The 22,412-nt window shown below is 39.9% G+C and overlaps 1 protein-coding gene across 1 annotated transcript in view; it reads right to left on the bottom strand.

Annotated features, from left to right (window-relative positions):
- Window positions 1–3,162: 3,162 nt before the first annotated feature.
- The window catches only part of BMP3 (bone morphogenetic protein 3), a 19,830-nt gene continuing 580 nt past the window's right edge, over window positions 3,163–22,412 (bottom strand). Inside the window, exons 2-4 of the mRNA XM_085309239.1 lie at window positions 18,853–18,885; window positions 9,994–10,904; window positions 3,163–3,754 (exon numbers count right to left, since the gene is read on the bottom strand). Coding sequence (XP_085165365.1) covers window positions 3,563–3,754; window positions 9,994–10,904; window positions 18,853–18,885 — 1,136 coding nt within the window. The 3' untranslated portion in view covers window positions 3,163–3,562. The remainder of the gene's footprint in view (window positions 3,755–9,993; window positions 10,905–18,852; window positions 18,886–22,412) is intronic.

Genomic DNA, 22,412 nt, shown 5'->3' with positions numbered 1-22,412 from the left:
CAAGAACTTTCTGCAGTGGCCTGCTCATTGACTGCTACTCACAGAGACTTTGCTCACAGAGAAGTCCTTGACAGAGCGAGGCTAGTGATGCATCCTTCAGGACAGCCTATCCAAAGGGAGAGCTTCCATAGCTCAAGCCATTCTCTTGGACATCCTTTGAGCCAACCATAGAAATAATGCACTGACATTAAATACTATATAATTAGATGGAAAGTGGAGCCATTTATCAGTCAATAGTATTGCCAAACTACAGGATAAGGGGGAAAATTCCCACACACTTATTTAGGACTAAAATGGTGATTAGTAGCATTAGTTGTAAATTATTTTCAAGTCCCTACTAATACATAGTTATATACAGAGATCATTGAATATGTGATTAATACATTACTGATGATAGATATGGATTAATTTAGAAAATTTCACTTAGAAATACAAATGCAAAACAAGTCTTATGCATAAAATGTCTCACGTACATGGTTAACTGAAGAGAGTGCTCCGAGTGTTTTATTTCATTTCAGTCCATTGACCGTGGGGAGCTGGTCCCAGCCGGTTTCCTGGGGGATGGGCTGGCTTTCTCCTAGGGAGCCAGAGTTGTTGCAGTGTGGTGACTCTCCAGCCTCCTGTGGGGAGTTTGAAAGTTGCCAGGTACTTTCTGCTCCACGCTGCATTTGCGAGGATGTAGTCTTTTGCTGCTCTATAAAGGGAATATGCTATAATCCTAACACAAAGTGATTTGGGGAGAAATCCAGCCCTGAATGAAGTATTACTGAGCACAGCTCCCACTCTTCTACTGAGGACAAGGGGTGTGTACATCGAGAGCATTTAGCCCTTATTAGACATCAAAAATATTGTAAAGGAAGTGATTTTGGCGAGAAAGTGTTACTCAGCGCCAGCCACTTCACCTTGAAGAAAGAAATGGGAAGTGTTGTCATGTAGCCAATATTATCATGTAAAGATGTATGAATTCTGTTTTGTGACAAATTCTCTACAAACTGAAGATTAGATTTGGTTAGCTTTATTGTTTGAATTTGCTTTTTTTTTTTTTTTATTAGCAGCCATTGTCATGCTTAATTATATAAGATATGTATTTATCTTTACAGCTGTTACAGAAGACAACTATCAGAGACCAGCACTTCTTTTGCTTGCAAGRCCTGTTGCCCACTGGTTGTCCGGGCCTGCCTCCAGCTTAGCCTGTGGCAACCTCTGACTGTTCTCGTGACACCAGGCCAAGGAGCGGGCCGACGGTGAGAAGGTTACAAGGTGAGCTCTACAATACAGGTAGCCCAGTGCACTTCAGTTTTGGACTGTCTGTAAAGTCATGACACGAGCTCATGATTTTACACAGAGATGGGCTGTTTTCTCTTACTAAGATATGCAGCAGCATAGCAATCTCCTGAGTCCTGGGCAGAACAGCTTTGTTGTCTGCAGCTGTCTTTCATTTCAGTCACAAGAAAAGCATGGTATTTTTTCCTCTAGTTTYTAAGTCTGATTTGCACAAAAAATATCTAACTTTTTTTTCCTGCATATAGAAGTCAGTCAAATGTATCCACCTTCAAACATTTACTATTTTGTTCTGATGGCATTTCTGCTCCTATATACTGAAGATGACAGCTGTTGTCTGGAAAGAGAGACTTTTATCCTATAGTTTCTTGACACAGATCCTTTAAGGCAATATTCTGCTGCAGAGCTCTTGGAATCCTAACATACAGCGATTGGGTCTGCTAGTGGTACTAATTATCACTTAATTGGAGCCCATAGAAAAGTATTAAGTTGCACTCTTCGTGAATCTCACTTCAGGGGCATGTTATTCAAGCAAAATAAGAGGAGGATTGCAAGCCTAACTTGCATCTGGGCCTAATCTGTGGTTCTTTTTTAAAGTGAAATTCTTGTCAACTTCAACTTGGTCTCTGTGCAGGTAAAAAAGTGATTGCTGAAAGGATTCATAGGTCATTATGTTCCAAGTCTACACTTCTYGCAAAAATGCACACTATTCAGGTTGGTAAATGTGATAGCACCAGTGACCAAATACARAAATCAATGACTCAGTGTTTGAAATAGCCTCAAATAGCAATGAACCTGCAAAAAAGCCTTTACATAGGAATGTTGTAATCACCTTCAATATACTAAAGAACTGCTGATTCCAAAATGGAGAATCTAACCCTCATGATGACTGGAAGTTAATTTATTCACAATATGTATTTGCTATTTAAGGACACCGTTTCATGAAGTTACCTACATAACTTGTGGAAAAAGTTTTTTAGTCTTGACCCTTAGTACAATCTAAACATTGTTCTTGCCATCCAGAGGCACTTTAAAAAAACTCATTGTTCTCTGTAGATTATGCTGGTGGAAATGGAACTGGGATTTTAAAGTATTTCTATGAATATTCATCAAATAACAGAATGAGCTCTTTGCAGTTATGTATATATCCATTAGGCCTTTTTTTTTTTCCTGCTAGTAGTTTCTCAAGTGAATATGCTGAAGGATAAATTAATTGAAAGCATATTTTATATTATTTTTTGTGCAAAACTTGCTGGTAAGAATTCTTAAATTGACAGCATAGTTACAACAAACTTCATTTTAAGAGCAGAAGTCAACCAAGATGGGAAAAGAAAACATGCAACATCAGAGTAACATAACCAGTTAAAACTCACTAACCAGAGCCAGTTTCAATTAATCATAATGAAAGTTTACAGATCAAGAATTATACACCAAATAATTTCATGTCAGGAATCAACTACCATAATCTATGCATAGATTATTTGCAAATATTTTATAGAATATTTCTTAAGAATAATTCACTCAGCTGCTTCACCGAGTGTGCTACTTTCATACAGGAATTTCATAGTGGCATGAAAGAAAAGTGTTTGCTTTTGAGATACTACAAATGCAACATTTTTTTTTTCTTTTTTCTTTTCTTTTTTTTTTTTTTTGTTCTTCAGACTGAGGTGACTGAGATCTAAAAAGCTGAATTGCAAGGAATATGTTAATGAAAATGAATACACATACACAGTCAGTGACATGTCATGCTGAGGAAATATATGTCTAAGTTGGATTATCTAAGGCTCTTAGAATGTCAGATTTGTTTAGTTTTTTCTTACTTGCTGTGCTCTACTCAGTAACCTAAAGCAGAAAGCTTAGCATTTAAAATGAATAGTGTATTTCTAATCTCCATCCCAATTAGTCACTAAAAGAATGGAGATAAGAATTAACAGCTGCTGCTGTTTCCAAAATCTTGTACAAAAATAGATCAATATGTCCTTCTGACAGTCTCTAAAATCTTGAAGAGTCTTCTGTTAATTTCTCTTTCTGTTTTTCAACAGAAACAGTCAGTCCCCATTGCCAAGACTTACCTCTTGGTCAAATCCAAAGATGAATTAAGTTTTCATATTACCCTTCCTTGGAATGTCTATTCAGAATCCATTCCGTCCTCTTATTCAGATTTATTTTCTTTTTTGCAGAATGAAACGCATTGGCAGTGCAAACAAAAGTAGAAATTATGAAAAATAATAACAAAATAGTAACTGATCACTTCACCATTTCAAAGGGGTCTGCTGAGATGTTATCTACATGCACAGGACTCCACTGTCATGTTGGGGTAGACCTTAAGAACCACATTCTTATTTTCATCAAAGAATAAGATGCTAAGAGAAGACATTTTGTCAGGAACACAGCAAGGCTCAGGAATGCCTGGGACAACCCCAACAGCTCTCACTATACTTTGGATGGTGGCATGGTTTGAGGGCTTCAAGGCCTGCAAGAAAAAGATAAAGCAGAAAACAAAAATGCACTCATTCCAAAACAGACCCATGTTTCCCAATGCTTTGGAAAAAAACTTAGCTTCTTGAGGAGAGGCCCTGTGGAGGCCAAGTGACTGTCTAGGTGTAAACGATGTCTTTTACTCGGGACCGTTTCCACTTGCCATCGCCATACGTGCTTAAGCCAGCCGCAGGCTCTGCTGGCCACTGGATGTCACTGTTGCTCCACAACTTTCATGGGAACAGGGCAACCTCTGACTTTCCCTGAGACATGCCTTTCTAGGAAAACACCCATGCAACAGGCCTTGAAACAAGGCGTACCTGTAGGTCAAGGAAGTCTCTTCCCATGTGAAGTCAGTTACCTGCAGGCTGCAGTTTAGTCATAAAACTTGTATGACAGGAGTGAGGCAGTCAGCCTCATACTAGTAAGCTGATTCACTAGGAGAGCTAAATAAATATACCCTGTATGCTGTGAAGCTAGTCCGATGGAATGTGGGTGCATCAGGAATAACAAAAGTGGATGAGGTATGTACAGAGGAGAGAATGGCACTGCTTTAAACCATTGTGTTAATTGTGCCAGTTTCCTGTCTTGCAAGGTTTTGTTGATTTCTTTATTCTTTCCTGCTAAATAGCTCACGTTGTTCTACTGTAAATTTGACTATGTGCATCTTTCTTCTGTAACATACACCATCAGTRACATTACTGAATAACAAAGCTCACAAATCCCAAGTCAGTTGTACCTCATACTACAGTGACATTTTGCTCCAAAGGACAGGGTTTTCTGGCTTTATATTCATGTAAATAGGAACGTATTTTGGTTTGTTATAAGTAAAAAACAAATCTGACTAGTCAGACAAACGAAAAATGAATATATTACATTTTATCTCTGAACCCTCAAACCCGCCTAGAATCAAATATCTGTAGTAGTTATGCTAGGTGAGCATGAGAAATGCACAAAACATACTTTTTAGCCTAAGGCTTTTTTCACAAGAGAGAAATTTTAACAATGCATTTGAGAGCTCCACTTACACAAACACCCTGGGAATCACATTGTTCGATACGGTCAGTCAGATGCACTAAGAAATATATGGAATAGGATCATTTGGGCCAAATTTGCAATCTGCAGTTTTGCTGGTGTGGGAGATGATTTGTCCCTTGAAAAATCGGTGATGAGGATTAGATATGTAACTACCCCATTTGTAAGTCCTAACAAACTTGCATACAAAAAGCGCAGGAATAACTGTGAGATTCTGGCTCACTGTATCATTTTTGTAGCATATCAGTACATTTTGAAGTATCTGCTTCCAGTTCTGCTGGCAATACGCATGAATGTCTAACCTCTCCCTGCTTAAGACAACTTATCTCACAACTAATGCGAATTGCATTTTTCTTCTTTCTTGCAGAGACAGATGTTCTGTAATTTCCAACAGAAATGAATCAGAACAGACTTTTTCTGTATCATGCTGTTGAAACTAGTCTCARATGAGAACAGGAACCATTTGACACAGAACTGGAAAGGATTCACTTGGGAGCATTCAGCTCTTCTGTACGCACGTTAAACATAATCTGAACAGTTTTCCTCCTGATAAGGAACCTATCTTGCATGCAGACGAGCTGAGGAACTTTTATTTGTTTGTTTATTTTTAATTCAAGAGCACCTATATTACTCAGCAGTAGTTTATACAGATTTTTATAGAGTTTGTTAGATTTGTATGCAATTCAAATTTTTGTATAAATACTGCTTGCAAAGGGATGTGAAAGCTCAAGTAGCATGCAGGCTCATTCCCTTACTCCATTCTAATGGAGCAGACTCCACAAAAGTCATCGGGGCAAAAATTTAGGTCTTCCAARCCTTCTGATCAGATGTCAAAAGGTTAAAACAATATCATCTAAATTGGATTGACATGCCATCCTCATTACCAGTGGAACTGGAATTCAAAAAAGGTTTCAGAATAYGTCAGGTTAAGGTCTCACTGGAAACCTTAATTTATCTTCAGATGTAGATTCTGTACCACTGGTACGGTTTCTTAAAGAGTGCACATTCTTTTCTCCTTTTTTGTTTTCTACTCATCAAGTTTGAAATTGTCAGACATAATTATACTGTACTGAAGAGCAGACCAGCGATTCACTGGTTTATGGCACCATGCCATTCTGTAATGGCTGAAGTTTTGATACAGCTAATCAGTCAATCTGACTGGGTGGAGTTTTAAACTCTTCCTTGAGTTCCCTCTTTGGGCTGGGCCCTGAGCTATGTTACGTCCCAGGGAGCTGTTCAGAAGCAAATATGCTTTTATGTACAGCACTCCTCTCTAATATTATTCACAGACCTTGTGATATCAGTGAAAATAGCCTAGATACCCCCTGTCATTCTGTTATACATGAGCTCAGCAAGAAATGTGTCTATTTTATGTGGGTATTTTTTGATAAAGAACATCCTCTGTACTGACTTGATGTCTGTCATGAATACAGTGCTCCTGGCCTTTAAGGTGCAATTTTGAGGATAACTAGCCTTGGCATAACTCTGCTTCTGCCAATGGGGAATTTAACTGGGACCAGAGTAAAGCCCAAAGCTGAGTGCTTTTCAGAAAACCAAAACCCACCCTGGAGTACTCGACTGGCATTATGCCCTGTATAAGTAGAGGGAGAGTTAAGTCATCTTTGCCTCAAGGCTGCATATGCTCTGTCCAGCACATGCTAATAAAAAGCAGGCAAAGATTTTCTATTAAGAGAAGAAGAGGGAGGGGAGGCCGGGAGGACCAGTGGGAGGGAAAAACTAACTCTGACCTGCCAAATCTGTGAATGAGTCCAGCTGTGGCTAAGGCTGCACCTGCTAAGCTGCATGCGTCCTTGGGAGACTTGCTACCCTGTTGAATTTCATTAGAGATGTATTAGGAGTGGGGCAAATAATGTCAGTTATGAGCTTTCATTCCTGACCTGGGAAAARGTCTGCCTGGCCTGTATGCTCTGTGGTGTTCTGCAAGCCCAGCACATGTGGATCTGACAGCAGTCAAGCCAGCTAATTGAAATCAGGGAAAGGGTAGGGCTGCAAAATTTGGAGGTGGAGAGGGAAGAGGCACATCTGTTCTTAATTGTCCAACAGGTTGTCAATTTTAGGAGCTCGCCCTCAGCAAGGGAACATTATATACCCATAGGCACAGATTAGTGTGTAATTGCCTGATGGTTATAGTATTATTTTGCAAATGCAGTCCTATTAGTAGCACCAGATATTATGTATGGTTCAAGAATAACACGTGGCTCTGAAAGACGCTTGTTTCATCTTTACATATATTTAGTTTTTCATTTTCACTGGAAAACAAGGTGGGGTTTTTTACATGATTAAAAAAGTGCACAAAAAGAAGTTTTCAGAATTCCAGTATGAACAGAAATTTACCAGTTGCTTTCAGGGAACTTGATTCATGACAGGGTTTCAACTACCTAACAAACTAGTTCTCTCTGTAGTACATGGCAGCAAGTATTAAGCTTTACAATGTCTAAATAACTATAACTCTCTGCTTCTATATTCCTCACCCAACCAAGTGTAGGCAGTTTTGCACAGAAAGGTGGGATCATGTCTTTTAGCAAGAGTTCCTGGAAGAAAACTGATGTCCTAGTTAAGGCACTGGTAGGCTTGGGCTATAGGCTTAATTCATGACAATCAGACCTTTTGATTCATCTCAGAGAAGTCGTTTAATTTTTGTTTTATTTGCCCACTCATCTCCCCTTTTTATTTCTTGCCTTTTTCTACTGCAAGCTCTTCCAGAGCAGGGACCACTGATTGTGTTGTACATGCCTATCCCAGATGGAGAGTAGAGGAGTGAAGAGGAGGAGGAGGAGGAGGAGGAGGAGGAGGGAGAGAACTCCCGTGAGACTGCTAGGTTCAGTTACAATGACAGTAGTAGCCAATACTGCGAGTCTACTCACTTGGGTGGACAAAGTTAAAATATAACCTATCAGAGGTCTATGCTACTATTTGCAGCAAAGCACAACCTGCTTTTGGCAGAAATAAATTTGGCTCTGCATATTAGAAAATGTTTTTGTGCAGACTATCATTTTTTGAGGGAAATTAGCCAAAGATGGACAACTCACAGATAAAGCTGGATCATCTTTCACCCAAGCAAAATACCTGTTAACTATCCTTGAGCTGTGTGCACTCTAAGTACCTCCCTGTCATGCCTCCAAGTGTCAAACAGAAGTTTAACCTTCAATTAAACTTCATTTTACCTCTTCAGAACCACTGGTACTRAACTGATCTCAGGGAGCTTTACTTGTAGGAGCATTTGTATAGCTCACTGTGTTTATTTCCAGAGATTTGAAACTACTGTGGGAACTAGGCTCTGAGTTTCTGGAGCACATCAGGGATTTCTGGGTGCAGTTACTAACAAAGCCCCTATGTAAGGAAAATGACCTTATTATTACATTGCCTCTTTATTGTTACTGTGCTTTTGGTTTCTGGAGTTTTGTGTGTCTCCCTAAAGATATTTTACCCTTTTTGCTACTAGAGAATCCATATTCTCAAAGCCTGATCTCGACTCCTTGAGAGAGACTTGATTTTTGTCTCAGATTAGGAATTTCCCACCAGCTCTAGCAGGATTAGATTTCAGGAGGAGAAGGCAAAGACCAGTAACAAGTGCTTCTAAAACAACTAAATTCAAAGTGATTTTGGAAAAAGCCTTGTTTGCTCTACAGCACATTATCAAGCATTTTTAGGTTTGATCTATATCTTCCTGAAGGCAAAGAGAGTTCTTCCCACTYGCTTTGCATCAGGCATAGGCTCACTCAAAATATATGATATATATTCAGTATTAAGAGAGAGCTTTTCCTGAAGCCATTTCAGTCTCAGTAAGTAAATACCTATTTTGCATGTCTGCCAAATATAAAAAAAGCATGTCAAATGACTGGAGTGGAATGGTTATGCTCTAGCAAATGCTAGATCCTGGGAGCTACTACCTCAACTATCATTTACTTCTTCGAGAGCTGAAAGAACTGGAGCTGATAATCTTGGGAAATAGGTACCTAAATACTTTTGGGCTTACACTGAGACACCTTCAAGCCTTTCTGAGAAGCTGCTACACATTTTTTCCCTAAGTTAATCATAAACACATATGAACTTCACTGAAAATGACTTCCAAGAGAATTACTGCTTGTCCAAGGCATATTTTACTGTTTTCTTTCTACTGATGGTGGCCCATAGTAGGCTGCTCATTTTAAGTGAAGTRTATTTTAGGGGCCAGGGTCACCTGACATAAAGAAACCTTATTTTTGTGCACTCCTTTGAATTAAAATATCCAAACTGTTCTGGTATCGCATACCATTTTTTTCTGAGCRGGTTACAGTGAGACCAAAAGCCCTACTTTACTGGAATTTCCTGCAGGCATTATTTTTTAGGGCAGTATTAAATGCTGCATCCTATTTTCAGGTTTTGGTAGGTGCTGGGGGAAGCATGCCACTAATAATGAGATTGGGCATTTGATTTTAAGAAGCCAAGTATATCCATCTAAGTCATGAGGCCAGAATAGCATAAGCCTTTCTTGCAAATCCCATGGAAGAATCTAATCAAAACTGGAGKGTATTTTGGGAGTCAGTTTGCCAGGATCTATTGCCTGTGGATCCACTGCATTTGTAGYTGTAGCTTAGAATGGCCTTGTGTGGATACCACAGTCCTCTTTAGCAGGTGTTATTCAAGTGATTCATTCAGATCTTTTTACATTTAGAGCATCACAACCACTCCTACARCTCCACAGACTCACTCTTTCACTGTAAAATTAATGCCTCATGAGGCACATATTTACCCTAGAGTGCGCTATCCTGACTGATTCCACTTCTAGTTTGCCAGCAGAGACTTCATGGCATAACTACTACTGTCTAACAATATAGGACAGACCCAGGAAATTGTTTGTTAAAAAGGTTAATAACAATCTCACACATCATTAGCACTATTCAGAAAGTGTTTTATAGCTACTTGGTTTCTGGACAAAAAAAAATATTTGTATGTAGTTTTTTTTTCCATTATCTTTGCAAGTCTGTCTTCATACTAACTCTTTTRACCACTATTCCTTGTAGCACAAGACATGAAGATATAACTTATCTATACTGTATTCTAATATGTAATAGGAGATGACTATGATTTTACTGATATTGGGAAAAAATGCATAGTTTATAAAGCCTATATGAGTATTCCTGCTTTATAGTGATGGGATAGTAACAGACAGTGTAAAAGAATCAATAAACACCGTACCTTTGGAATTGGGAATTGGCATTCTCCTGAACAGTAATAGGCATCAAAGGATTTAGGGGAAATTATCCACTCGCTCCAACCGATGTCTGCAAAATCCACCTTGAGATAGCGCCGGGAGCAGTACCTTGGCTCATTCCACTGCTTTCTCCTTGCCTTCTTCAAGGTTTGTTCATCGAACTGGAGAGTCTGGCTCTTCTGGTGGTGATTTTTCCTCTGCTTTTTCTTAGTCTTTACCCTCTCTGCCAGCTGTGGCTGGAGGGTTTTGTAGGGTTTTCTGTCTTCCCATCTCTCATCCTCGTTGTACTGGTATTCGGCTCCTGGAAGCTCATTATTCTGCAGTGGCAACAGGACATTTGTGGAGCGTTTCCGCCGTYGCTTGCTGAGGCTGCTCTTTACATGTTTTTCTGTCCTGGGAAAGATCCTCACCAGGGGATTACGGTGCCCTTGCAAACTAGTGACAACACTCTCCGGCTCTGAAATAGCAGAATCATTGGCGTATACCAGAATGTAGGGTTCATAGCGAGAAGGTACCCTTTTCCATGGGTGACGGCTACTCAAATCCATTTTGACACTGATCAAAAGCTCATTGTTTTGTTTTGCTTCATGCAGGACATGAGTGATATCYTTCCACTGCCAAGAAAGGACATCCTGGTAAGCAGTGGAGACATTTATTAGGAAATGTCCCAGACTCCGAGTCTGGTTCCTAACAGAGGGGAAAGTCCAAACTGACAGATGAATCTGAATTTCAGGTTTCCTGTGCCTGTGATGAGAACAGTCTCTGGATTGAGAGCAGTTCCAACTAGCGTTCAGCAGATCACCAATATAATAATATACTGCAGCTGACAAGATATTTTCAGACTTGGTGAGTGAGGTTAAGTTAAAAACATATAGCTCTTGGCTTCCAGGGCTCCCTAGAAGAATAAATATTTACATAAGAATATGGGTAATTCAAAGTGTTAGAGACGTCTAGTCCTTTTGGACTAGACGTGTTACTTTCTATGTTATACATTAAGTTCAGAGGAAATTTGCATGCAATATTCTGGGAGCAGATTTAGGCCTCTATTCAGAATGATGACCCAGTTAGCCAACTAGTGGTTTTAAATCACATACTTTCTGTCTGGTTCTCTTGCAGTATATATCTCCATCCAGAAATATTCATGTATTTACCACTGCTCCTCTGAATTCAGCAAACAAACTTGGTCACAGGATCACAACTCGGTAAGAGATGCATTAAAGACTGTACACATCATCTGTAAACTTGAGCAATACCAACGTAAGGTTTTGCTCTTTTCTTCTTCTTCTTTTTTAAATGTCCCCTCTCCATCCTCTCATCCTCCTCCCCCGCCACCCCAGAATGAATCTTAGATGATTATGCCTGCCTTGGTATGCCCTGCCTAAAGAATTGTCTGTCCAAGAAAAATGGGACATCAACAGCACTGACTCACACCTTAGTCCAGACCCAGCTGAAGTTTGAGAAAGACTCGCATTAGCTTTATTACACATTGAATTGTTCGTAAATGTCCATTATACTGATAAGCCACAGTCATAAACAAAAGATTCACTTCATTATTAGTGACTGTATTAAAGAGGAAAAGTCTGGATTCCAATGGGGTATGATTCTTAGTGTTGCCATAGCTCCTTTAAAGCCTCCTCCCTGCTCCTCTGTGATCATMTGGGCTCCATCTACGAGATAGGGACTTCAGGGGCATGGGTGCATTTATTCCTAGCTTCTAAGTTGTGAAAGAGATTCTTAAAGAGGGACCTAATTATTAACACTTGTTACAGCTGCATACATATATCAAGATGCAAAATGGGTAAGCAAACAAAGAAYTGAATATTTGAAAAGCTAAACCAAAAGACCAGTTTAATTCCTGAGTTACAAACTGAGGTACAAAGGATACTTCCACATAATACTAACCATGTCCCCATGAGAATAAGACCAAGTTATTGGCCCCTCAAATGGGCAGAGTAACCTTCACATGCACAGTTCATTGACCAGAGCCCTTCATAACCACAGGGCTGGAGCTGGTCACAGTAGCAAGTATAAATTACTAACAACAGCATTTCCCACAAAGAAATATGGCCTGCTTCTGAAGACATGGAGAGGAGAAATACCAGGTGAGAATCATTGTTTAATCATTTTAAGACTTGGATATCAGTTGTGGAGAGAGAGAGAGAGAGAGAGAGAGAGAGACAGACAGACAGACAGACAGACAGACAGACAGAACTCATCATTTGTAATGAGCTAAAGGCACACAAGCTTGTCTAACAGCCTTTTGGCTGAGTTAGATACTGATCATAACATAAGTTTGCCTCTAGAATAAGCAGGCCTTGGGCTGCTTCAGTTACATGAGGTAAATTTAGTCATTCCACCTAGGATGTTTAATTAATTTTCATGATAGTCAGAGCTGCCACACAAGATATTTACTAGTGTAGCTGGAGATAGATCGACAGTACTACAGCAACCCTGATAACCAAAARAAAGCATTAAAACTAAATGTTTTGGGGGAAGGGAGTATGCTGGGGGGAGAGGAAGGGGTCAAAATGCACCCACTTGCCTCTGTGCAAAAGGAAATAAGCCAAGGAAAATACTTCATCATGGTCAGGATGTTACTGTATCAGTTAGGAGGGATGCAGTGGAAAGTGGGATTTCCACAGATGTGAAATTAGAGAAGTCAACCTAACCACAGGTATCCTGCACAAACCCAAAGATGCAATCATAACACAGGCCTGATCTGTGAAAACAYATGGCTGACTACTTTAAACCCCTGCAGGGTGCAACAGAAAGGCTTGGGGGTGAGGCTTAATTTTTATTTTAAAATTTCCTGGTTGGACTGTGTTTATATCTGTCCCTCAGAACAGGAGAAATATAGATACAAATGTTAAGGTGCTATTGAGAGCTGTAAAACTAGGCTATATGGAAAAGTCAAATATAGTAAAACAAAGGTACGCTCTACAGCCCCCAAAAGGGCTGGAAACAACCCAACACATTAGGAAAACAAGGGAACACTAAGTTAAATGTTTCTTTKACATCATGGCACATCAAAACCCTTTCCAGAGGGTGAAGAGAATTTAGAGTTTACAGAGTTTGCAAGTTTTGAGAGTTTTGTTTGCCCTCCCCCTTTTTTTGTTCCAAGGATCAGGCAGACATGCCTGCGGGGTATGGAAGAACAGCCTCGCTCACTTCCACTAAGTCCTCTGCCCAAGCAAGTGAAAAAAAAATAATTTCCAGTACTGATCTTTCAAAAATTTTTATTGCTTTATGTTCTAGGTGACATTCTGGGCTTCCAGGCTCTGACTGGCAATATCATATCTGGTAACACCATTCAAGTGTGCCCATCAAATGACCATATTCATCCTCTTCCTTCCCAGCCCTTCCCAAAAACCTAAGTGGCTTTAAAAAAAAAAAAAAAAAAAAAAAAAAAAAAAAAAAAAAAAAAACAAACAAAAAAAAAAAACGGTATTTTGGAGAACAAAATGTATTTTAAAAAAGCAGGAATCAACTCACTAGAAAGACCGAACCCCCCTCCCAGGTATATCATGTGCATTGCTTCTTGAAAGTAGGGAAAAATCATCACATGCTTTCCACACAAATKGCGGGGAAGGAGACAAAAAAAAAAAAACACCCTACAAATCGTCTAGGCAAGACAGCCTTATTTATTCACTCAGCCCAGCCTGACAATGGATCACATAGGTTCTGACAGGTAAGTTTCCAATAGCTGAAAATTAACATAACAAATCCATCCAATTTCTACCAATTACTTATTACTGGGAAAATAGATTTTCCATGRGTTCAATCCTACTTTTAATTTACGAAGCCCCAAAGCAGCTATTTATTACATTTGTAGCAAGCACATATGAACACCTGATCTCTGCTTGGTTTGTAATCCCTAATATAATAAGGTTAATATATAATTTGGCAGAGCATTAAGTACATCAGTCTTAGGTACTAGAATTTATGATGTCTCATGCATGCCTATTTATGAAGGGCTTTTTTTTTTTTTTGTATCACTGTTGTATGTTGAATCACAAGTTTTGATTTTCACTTTTAATAAGAATTCCATTTAACAAATACTGCCTGTTCTAAATCGACATAYTGTAGTAGAACACAAAACAAGCTGCTTTTGTTTATAAAGAAACTTCAGCTGGCATAAAGCAGACACAGGAGGAATATATACTTTTGATTAAAAGCAAAACCCAAAAAGCCACTCTCAGTACTTAACTACACCAAAATCTAAGTGCTAGCGGTAGGTGGAGCTATTTTCTTACTGAAAGACCTCCATGCTCAAACAGCTCAGAAAAGTTTTCAAATAATTAAATTTGCAAAATGCATTGTCATCTTGAAAGCAGTTATTAGCAGCCAGTGCAKATGTTCTATGGATTTGCTGGGACTCATCTCAGAACAACACAACTGTATGACTTGGGTTTCTGTCGGAGCTTAGGACACTGTGTCAATTATATCCTTTGTGTGACAGTGATAACTAACTCTTAGCAGTGAACTTAAATACGCATCCCCCAAGCTACTAATTACCCTTAAGAATGCCAGATACATAAGGGGAGATTCATCTGTTAAACACCAGTAAATGCAGCTTCTCCTCAGCAAAATTCAGTTTCACAGTGAAACTTTAGAAACTTCAGCCTCAAACCCAGAGTACACAGACTGTTGAAGATCCCACAGTAGGATAATTTGAACTATTAATGAAGGAGGTATTGAGTAGCATCTAACAATTTTATTGCAAAGCAGGAAGCTTTCCATGAGCCTCATCCAGCTTGCTCTAATGACTGATGTGAGCTGAGATGTTAGTCTTTATAATTGCTTATGCAGATTGATTGATTTCCCCCCTTGCCAAACCTGAAGAACCCCAAACAAACAAAACCCCAAAGCAAATCCAGCTAGGGGTTTAGCAACTCTAATATCCTGTAAATGTTAATTAAAAGATGTTTCCTAGGATGTTATCAATACCTCAGTTTTAAATGGAAGGGAGGAGGAGGGTGGCAAACTACAGAGCAAAGTCCTTTGACAATTGCTTAGCAGCCAGTGGAGAGACCAGGAATAGAAGCCAGACTGTCTAAACCCAGCTTAGGACTCCAGTCAGTTTGCCTGCTATAAGAAGAGCTTTAAGGTCTTATACTTAACAAAAATCTACTTGCAACACAGCCCTCTATTTGTCTAGCAATTAAAAAGAAAAACAAAAACACTTTGCACACTGAAGGGGGGGGGAGAAAAAAGCAGTGGAAGATCATGGCATCATAATAGCTTTTTCTCTGTTTTCAGTATCTACCAAAATGTTGAAACATTAAACATTTGTAGCAGCTTTCTTTGTGCTAGTTGCCCAGGTGTAAAATGCTCAGTGGCCCAGGTGTACACACATGCTCTTTGAAGTATTTGATGCTGAAGTGTGACAACTCTGAGTGATGCTGGACAGAAAGTCCCCTTCTGCCTTGCCCAGCTCTTGGGATAAGGCAGCTGTGGGAAGAACTTAGGAGCCCTGGGTGTCCCTGCACTGCAGGCAACAACTGGGGCAGAATTGCAGGGGGTGAGAAGCACACAACAACACAACCTTACTGCCTGTAAAAATTCTGTTTTGTATCTCTGGGCATTTGTAAGTGGTAACCTCACACACACTCACACCAGTGTACAACGCAATGCAGTGGCAACTCAATATTACTGTTGGAGTAGCAGTAACTTCCCTGGCTCATTTTTTATCCCTCCCAACTCTGTAAGCAGCAGATTTCCATTAGAGCACTTTTAATTGAGCCAGTCTTTTAGCCTTTACTTAAAGAGAGTTCTGTTAACTCAGCTTTATTCCTGCAGTACAAAACAGGAAGTGCAGAAGACTTCTCAGCAACAAAGCACATAAGGAGAAGACTTTTTTTTTTTTTTTTTTTTTTTTTTTTTTGGGGGGGGGGGAAGCAAAGGGAAGTATGTGGAAGGAACAGAACTATATGCAAGGAATACATTGGTAGCTTCTAGATATTCTGAGGCCAGAGTTTATCAGCAATCTCCTCTCTTCTTAAAGGAATCACCATGTGTTTGCACAGCCTGCCTRCTGAGGAGTTTTGAAAACCAAGCTCTGCAGCACAGAGCTCTTTGGAATTGCAGTAGGTAAGATGGGCATCAGTGCAGTTATAGTATTGCCTGCCTATACCATGTGGAGATTTGAAACAGCAGCTATAGGTTGGGGCAGCAAAGTACTTCACACAAAAAACATTTCAATTCTTGTATTCATGCAGAATGTAACAGGGAGCCAAATGCAGCTAGATGAGTAGGCTACAGACTGAACTGGCCTCCTTAGCCTGTATAACTGTCACATGCAAGCTATAATTCACCTGTGCCGTCTTGCCTTTCTTAAATGAAACCCAGACACCCAACACCATGGCAAAGCTTGCACTGGGCCAGGGCTACTTCCCCACTCTCTGCTAGAGGGGCTGACAGAGCTCACCAAGGGAGGGTGGAGAGAGGTACAGAGTTTTCAGGTCTAGAGCAGAAATACCTTGCTGTGTCATGCAGGTGGTCATCTCTCTGACACCATCTCAGGATGTGCTCTCACTCACAAGACAGTAGTGTTACAGCTGCCACTGCATTTACTGGTGGCTTAGACCATCACAGCACTTGAACCAAAGTACTTGTACCTGCTGAATCTTCAGAGGCGTGGCCTGTGCTTCCTCACCCTCCCACAATAACCCACAACACTGCCTGTTACTGTAACTAGTACTAAAAAGGTATTTTAAGAAAAAGCAGCAGGTCTGTGGAGAATGACATCACCAGCATGAACATATTCATGTTACAAGGGGCATTTCCAAGCATCAATAAGCTGGAACAGGTCCACTAACATGTGGTGTGTTTACCTTTATAGAGGATGCACTGACATTTTTATGAACTGCCAAATCTATCCCATGGGTGAAAAAGGATGCAATAATGAGGGCTATTTAGTTATATAGTCATCATTAGCCATCATTTAAATGAGATATTAAAGTGGTGCCCTTGTGCCAGTACACAGTTAATGTATCAGTGTTTCCATTGTAAAATCATGTTTTTGTGGGTTCATAGCCCAACTACGAAAGTTCATTGAGAGCTGGAAACGGAAACAACTTGCAGGCTGGGAACACAAATTTGGGAGCTAGGTTTCTTCTTTCCTCACATCTTTGTTCTTACTTGATTGCTACTTTCCCCCTTATTAATTTGAGTATTGCAGAAGAAAAAATACAGAATCCTGTCTTTGCTTTCTAAAGAACATAAAACTTTGGGCTAAATAGATTTTATTAATTCTTTCAGCAAAACAGCTAAGGTTATAGCAGCTAGTAACTTGACATACAAAAATAAAAACTCATCACCCTGATTAAAGCCACAATAACTTAAATAAAGAACTTTAAAAAGCAGTGATTGTGCAGACTCACAGACTAACTTTCATGCAGATTTTATGCTACAAAAARCAAAAATATGTACACTGCACATGATAAACATTGCACAGTGATTAGTGATCTATTTTTCATACATTTTAAGTRGAAAGGGCGTAACAGGTCTGAAAACTAAACATGGTATCAAACCAAAGGTAGCATATGCTAATGAGGTAGGATAAGAAGCATCAGAAAAGTACATGAATCTGCGAAGGGGCAACACAAAAGGCTGACATTTCTCCTTGCAGTCCTGATGAATTCCACTTTGCTTGCCAGAAATAGGTTGGTGTCTGAAGACCAGACTGTGTGTGCAGCCTGTCCCCTGGAGAACAGAACTCTTCACTTGGGGAGCTACGTGCTCTAGGCGCTGTGACTGACCAGAGGCTGCAAGCACTGTTTATAAGTGTGCGTGATAGCATAGTGAGAGACAGAGTGACAGAAGCCAGAAAACTCAAATTCTGGGTCTGGTCCTGAGAGGCCAAASCTACAGATACTGTCTCTGCCTTAGAATTAAGTTTGCAGAGTCAGGCATGAACTGCCTAAAATAAAACTTAACACCTTTCAAATTCCTTCTGCCAAAAATCTAGCATGATGCTCCTGTTTGCACTGTATGTATAGGGTTGTATCAAAAAATATATCCCACACCCTCCCCTGCTTCAACTTCAATGTTTTAAAGCTATTTTTTATGAAAGACCTTTAATGTTACTGGAGCTGAAAAAGACTAGAATTTCAGCCCTGCTGTTTTTTTCAGTCTTATGGCAGTCAGTGACTAGCTGTTTTCCCTGTGCAGTACTTGGTTTCCCTTGTTTGAGTGGGCGTTTCATACCGCAACAAAGGAAAGAAAAGCATTTATAAAAGAGGACAACATAGTTCTTAAACCACAAATATTGGCCCAGGGCAGGTGCAATACCTAGAATTAATTGAAATTCAGTCAATAAAAAAAAGAGTTTAAAGCAATTTTTGACCGTACAGTTTTACTGTAACATCATTAGAGGGACCCTCCAATTAAACTTGAGATTTGTAAATGACTCATTTGCAAGACATGTTCGTTTAGCAATGCTATGATTTAGAACTACTTTAAAACGGAAACTGAAAGTCTTGTATTATGAGCTTTTATCTTTCTACTTTCTGTTTTACATATTCCAGGTTGTATCTTTCCTCCAAGTCCAGAGCCTCAGAAGCTGCAGATCAGCACCCCTCTCCAGAAAGCACTGACGGTAAGCAATTTATACCAACAGAAGATCTGGCCATCCAGTGCTTTTGCTAAAGAGCAGGAGGAAAAAAAAACAAAAAAAAAAAACATTCATGGGCAGAAACTGATGTACAGGCTTGATCATTGTTTAACATCATGCTTACCAGAAGTGTGAAAATGTTCAGCTATAACTCACGTATTGGCCTATTCTCCTCCTAGCTTTCATTTTAGAGTCACATGGGATGGGAAATCACTGGCTATTGTGGTACCTGCAGACAAAGACCAGAAAAATCCTCTAATTGAGGATTTTTATTTAAGCAGAAATCACTATGAAACCTGGCCTAAGTAAGACAAAGGCTGCTGGTGTCACCCCACAGATATCCCACAACATTGTACTTGTAGCCTTACACAGCTGTCACAGAAATCAGGGGCTGAACATCCTTTGACTCTAATACGTAAAAATAAATAAGAGAGGTTAAGTTAAAGAAGGAAATGGTGCTGGAGTATAACTGGATAGGCTATAACTGATGTATATCCTTAATACACTTAAAATGGATTTTTTCACCTTTGTGATGGGCATCAAATGTTAATATTTTTGAGTGACTCAAATTGAACAATTCTGTTTCAAGATAATTTTACAAGATTAATGAAAAACAAATTTGCCTTAATAGAATCACTGGCAAAAACCCCAACCCAAACAACAAAGCATTAATAATCCCGCCTATGTGTCAATTCTGGGGTGCAAGATTTTAAGTCAACATAGGACRGAAACTTCAGATGTGCCCAGGTATGGTCGAAGTTCTCATCCTATGCCCTCAGATGACTGAGCAACAGAAAGACAAACGTGCATTTAATAGCTGTTAAGATGCTTGTTTTCATTATTCGCTCTCTCATTTTCCTTTCTGGTTATCCATTGTAAAACTAGAGCTGCCATACATGACATCTCTTCTTTTCTTGGGCTAAAAGACAGAGAAGCCTTTCAACAGATCCTACCAGTTTTTGGCCTTGTTATGCAACATGATACCTTTATAGGGTCCTGAAAATTTAACTATTGGATTCAATGAGAAATCTAGGAAAGGAGCTTCCCTTGTGGTAYATGCTATCAGTGTACCACAGCCAGAAATCCTTAAGGGGAAAAGTGTGGACTTTCATGCATTTCCATATGCCTTGCCTTTTCTGGTCAGCCATATTTRAGTTGTGTTTCTGAAAACAAACAGTTTCTCTCCTGAAAATATATAGTTAAGTTGGTTGGTTACACTGCAAAATGAAATAACTAGAGATTTTCTTTATGGCCTCTTGCTGTAGAAGTGGGAGAAATTAATGGATTCTTAAGAAAGTTCTGCTCCTCTCAGATATAAAGCTGTCTCCTAAAGGGTTTAGCAGCTCAGGATTATATAATTTGCAACAGCAACATAATTGATTTAAGTAATACAGTCATATCAAAAATAAGGAGGGAGCCTGTGGGAGACCAGAATTTGCAACCAAGGAGTTGCAACATTCAAAGCAGAAAATTTGGAAAAAAAAAAATCTCAAAAGGAAATACTATGGATGTGCTGCTTCCATTGTAGAATGAGCAGAGCAGACAAGGAACAGGGAAAAAGTCAGAAACTTTCCTTTTCATTCCCTGTTCTCACCTTTCACTCCCCTCAGGGAACATTCGATCTAAGGTCTTTATGGAAATTCACTTCCCTGCCATCAATAACCATACAAATGAGCTGCTGCAATCTATGGGGAGAAAAAGACAACAGCTAACTGGTTAAATATTTTGCATAAATACTTATAAAAGTGTCAAAAAACTTATAACCACTTCCAATTTATTGCTTTGGCACTTGAACTGTGAAAGTATTGGAGACGAAGGAAAGGGATTATTGAATGGTGTGTTTATAGGACCGCTGCCACCCAACGTCAAGTAAGAGTATAAATATAATCAGAAAGACCACAGAGATGGGATTTCAACCAAAGGCCTTCTAGGTTTAGAACAATAAATATCTTCAATCAGATACACTTAAAGGAGCAAGTATCACTCAGTTTAGATTATGTTTTTCTTTTTTTTTTTTTTTTCAGTGAGGGCACTGTTTATTTCAGAACAAAACAATATATATTAGACTTGAATATAGAGAAAACTAGTCACATTAGAAGGACAAGAGAATTCCTTCCACACACAAGTTCTGTGGGAGCAGCACCTGGGGAGTCCCAGCTCTCTGTCCTCTGAAACCAATGTATTTAAGGCTTCTGCCTCCAAACCCTCTGTCTTGTACAGAAATATTTGCAGTAACATATGATAGAGAGTGTTTGTAGACTGAATCTAACATGCCAAAGCCATTCCATTATTCATGGTATTTGATCTCTGCACAGCACTGTCCTATAATAGACACTGTTGCCTTTGAAGGATCAGAAGTAATGACTCCCAGGGAAACCTAAGGAAAGTTTGGCACCCAGCTCTCATTTAGATTTCTGGGAGAGGAAAGAATTGGTGTAGCTCTCTGAAACCCCTAGAGAAAACTCGGTGGTATTGTCAGATGATTGTCAGTGAAAAAGCTGCTGTGTTAATCCTTTAGTGTTATGAAAAATAAGAGACTGGCAAATCAGGCTGTTATGTGTGGCACAACAGTTGCCATACAAATAGGAAGTTCATTGGGATGCTGTAGATTTGGGAATCATAATCATATTACAGTGATGGTCATGTTAGGGTTCTGGCATTTACACTTAGTCCTTGCTGTAGTTGGGCAGACAAAAGAGCAGGAGCAGTCTGCAGCGATGCAGAGCTAAGACCAGGTGCTCTTCCCTTTTTGCCAGGGCATGGTTGTTTTGGGATGCTGCCTAGCAAGCATGCCACGTTCAGTGCATGGCACCAGGACACAGTTCCCCGAGGGACCCACAGGGTTAGGGGCCGTACTCATGCATGTGCATTGGAGAACCGAGCATTTCAGCCATCCAGGGTATCCCACCCCGCCATCCTGGCTATGAGCACACATCATTTCATAGACTAAAACTTGACTGCAGTGGATTTGGGACTGATTAGCAGTTCTAACATTCCCTTACCCCCACCTCCTGTAAATATTCTTTTATGAAAAGTGTCTTCAAACTTTTCACAAATCTACCTGTGCATGCCAGGCTATAATCAAAGATCCAGTTAGAATGCCACTGGTCTAAGTGCCATTGCCAAATATGTTGAAATGCACTATTTAGTATGCATAAGCTGTACTTTAACTCAGATCTTCTCCCATTTCCTCTGTCTACCACTACTGGAACCAGCGTTTGAAAATGAGCACTCTTCACAGTTTAAACGATCCACAAAACATGTTATTACTCTATTATATGCAAATGACCTCTTGATTTAAACAGAAGCTACACATGCAGAGCACTGATAAAAGGAGACTCCAGAGAGCATATAGTAATTAGCTCATTTCCCTCATTTGGTATTCGTATCTAGGGGAGGGACGATGCATACAGAGTTGAATAGATAAGACARTAATTAAAAGTATGTGAGACAATGTAAACATTATAGCAAAAACTACATCAGTATTGCTGGAAGAAGCATTACTTTTTTGTCCTTTTCTCCCTTTTCCTCCTTACATGAAGTTCCAGGGGGCTAAAATCTGCTGCATCCCGCGAGACAGCTTGCCCCTCCGGTCTGGCACTGCTCGCAGAGGTGCAAATAGCCCCTTACCTTAACTCGTGCAGAACTGAAGCCTGTTTCATTTGCCTCCACGCTCACTTGAAAACCAGCTGCTTCGGCAGCTAGGGCAGTTGGTCGCGGCGCAGCGGCCGAGCTCTCCCGAGCCAGCGCCTTTCCCGGCGCAGCGCCCCGGCAGCGGGGCGGCCCGCG

Source organism: Rhea americana, unplaced genomic scaffold (genome assembly GCF_003343005.1).
Source record: "Rhea americana isolate MKP2758 unplaced genomic scaffold, rheAme1 scaffold_294, whole genome shotgun sequence".
Classification (NCBI taxonomy): Eukaryota; Metazoa; Chordata; class Aves; order Rheiformes; family Rheidae; genus Rhea; species Rhea americana.
The sequence above is the reverse complement of the archived record's forward strand: the minus strand, read 5'-3'. Positions and strand labels throughout refer to the sequence as shown.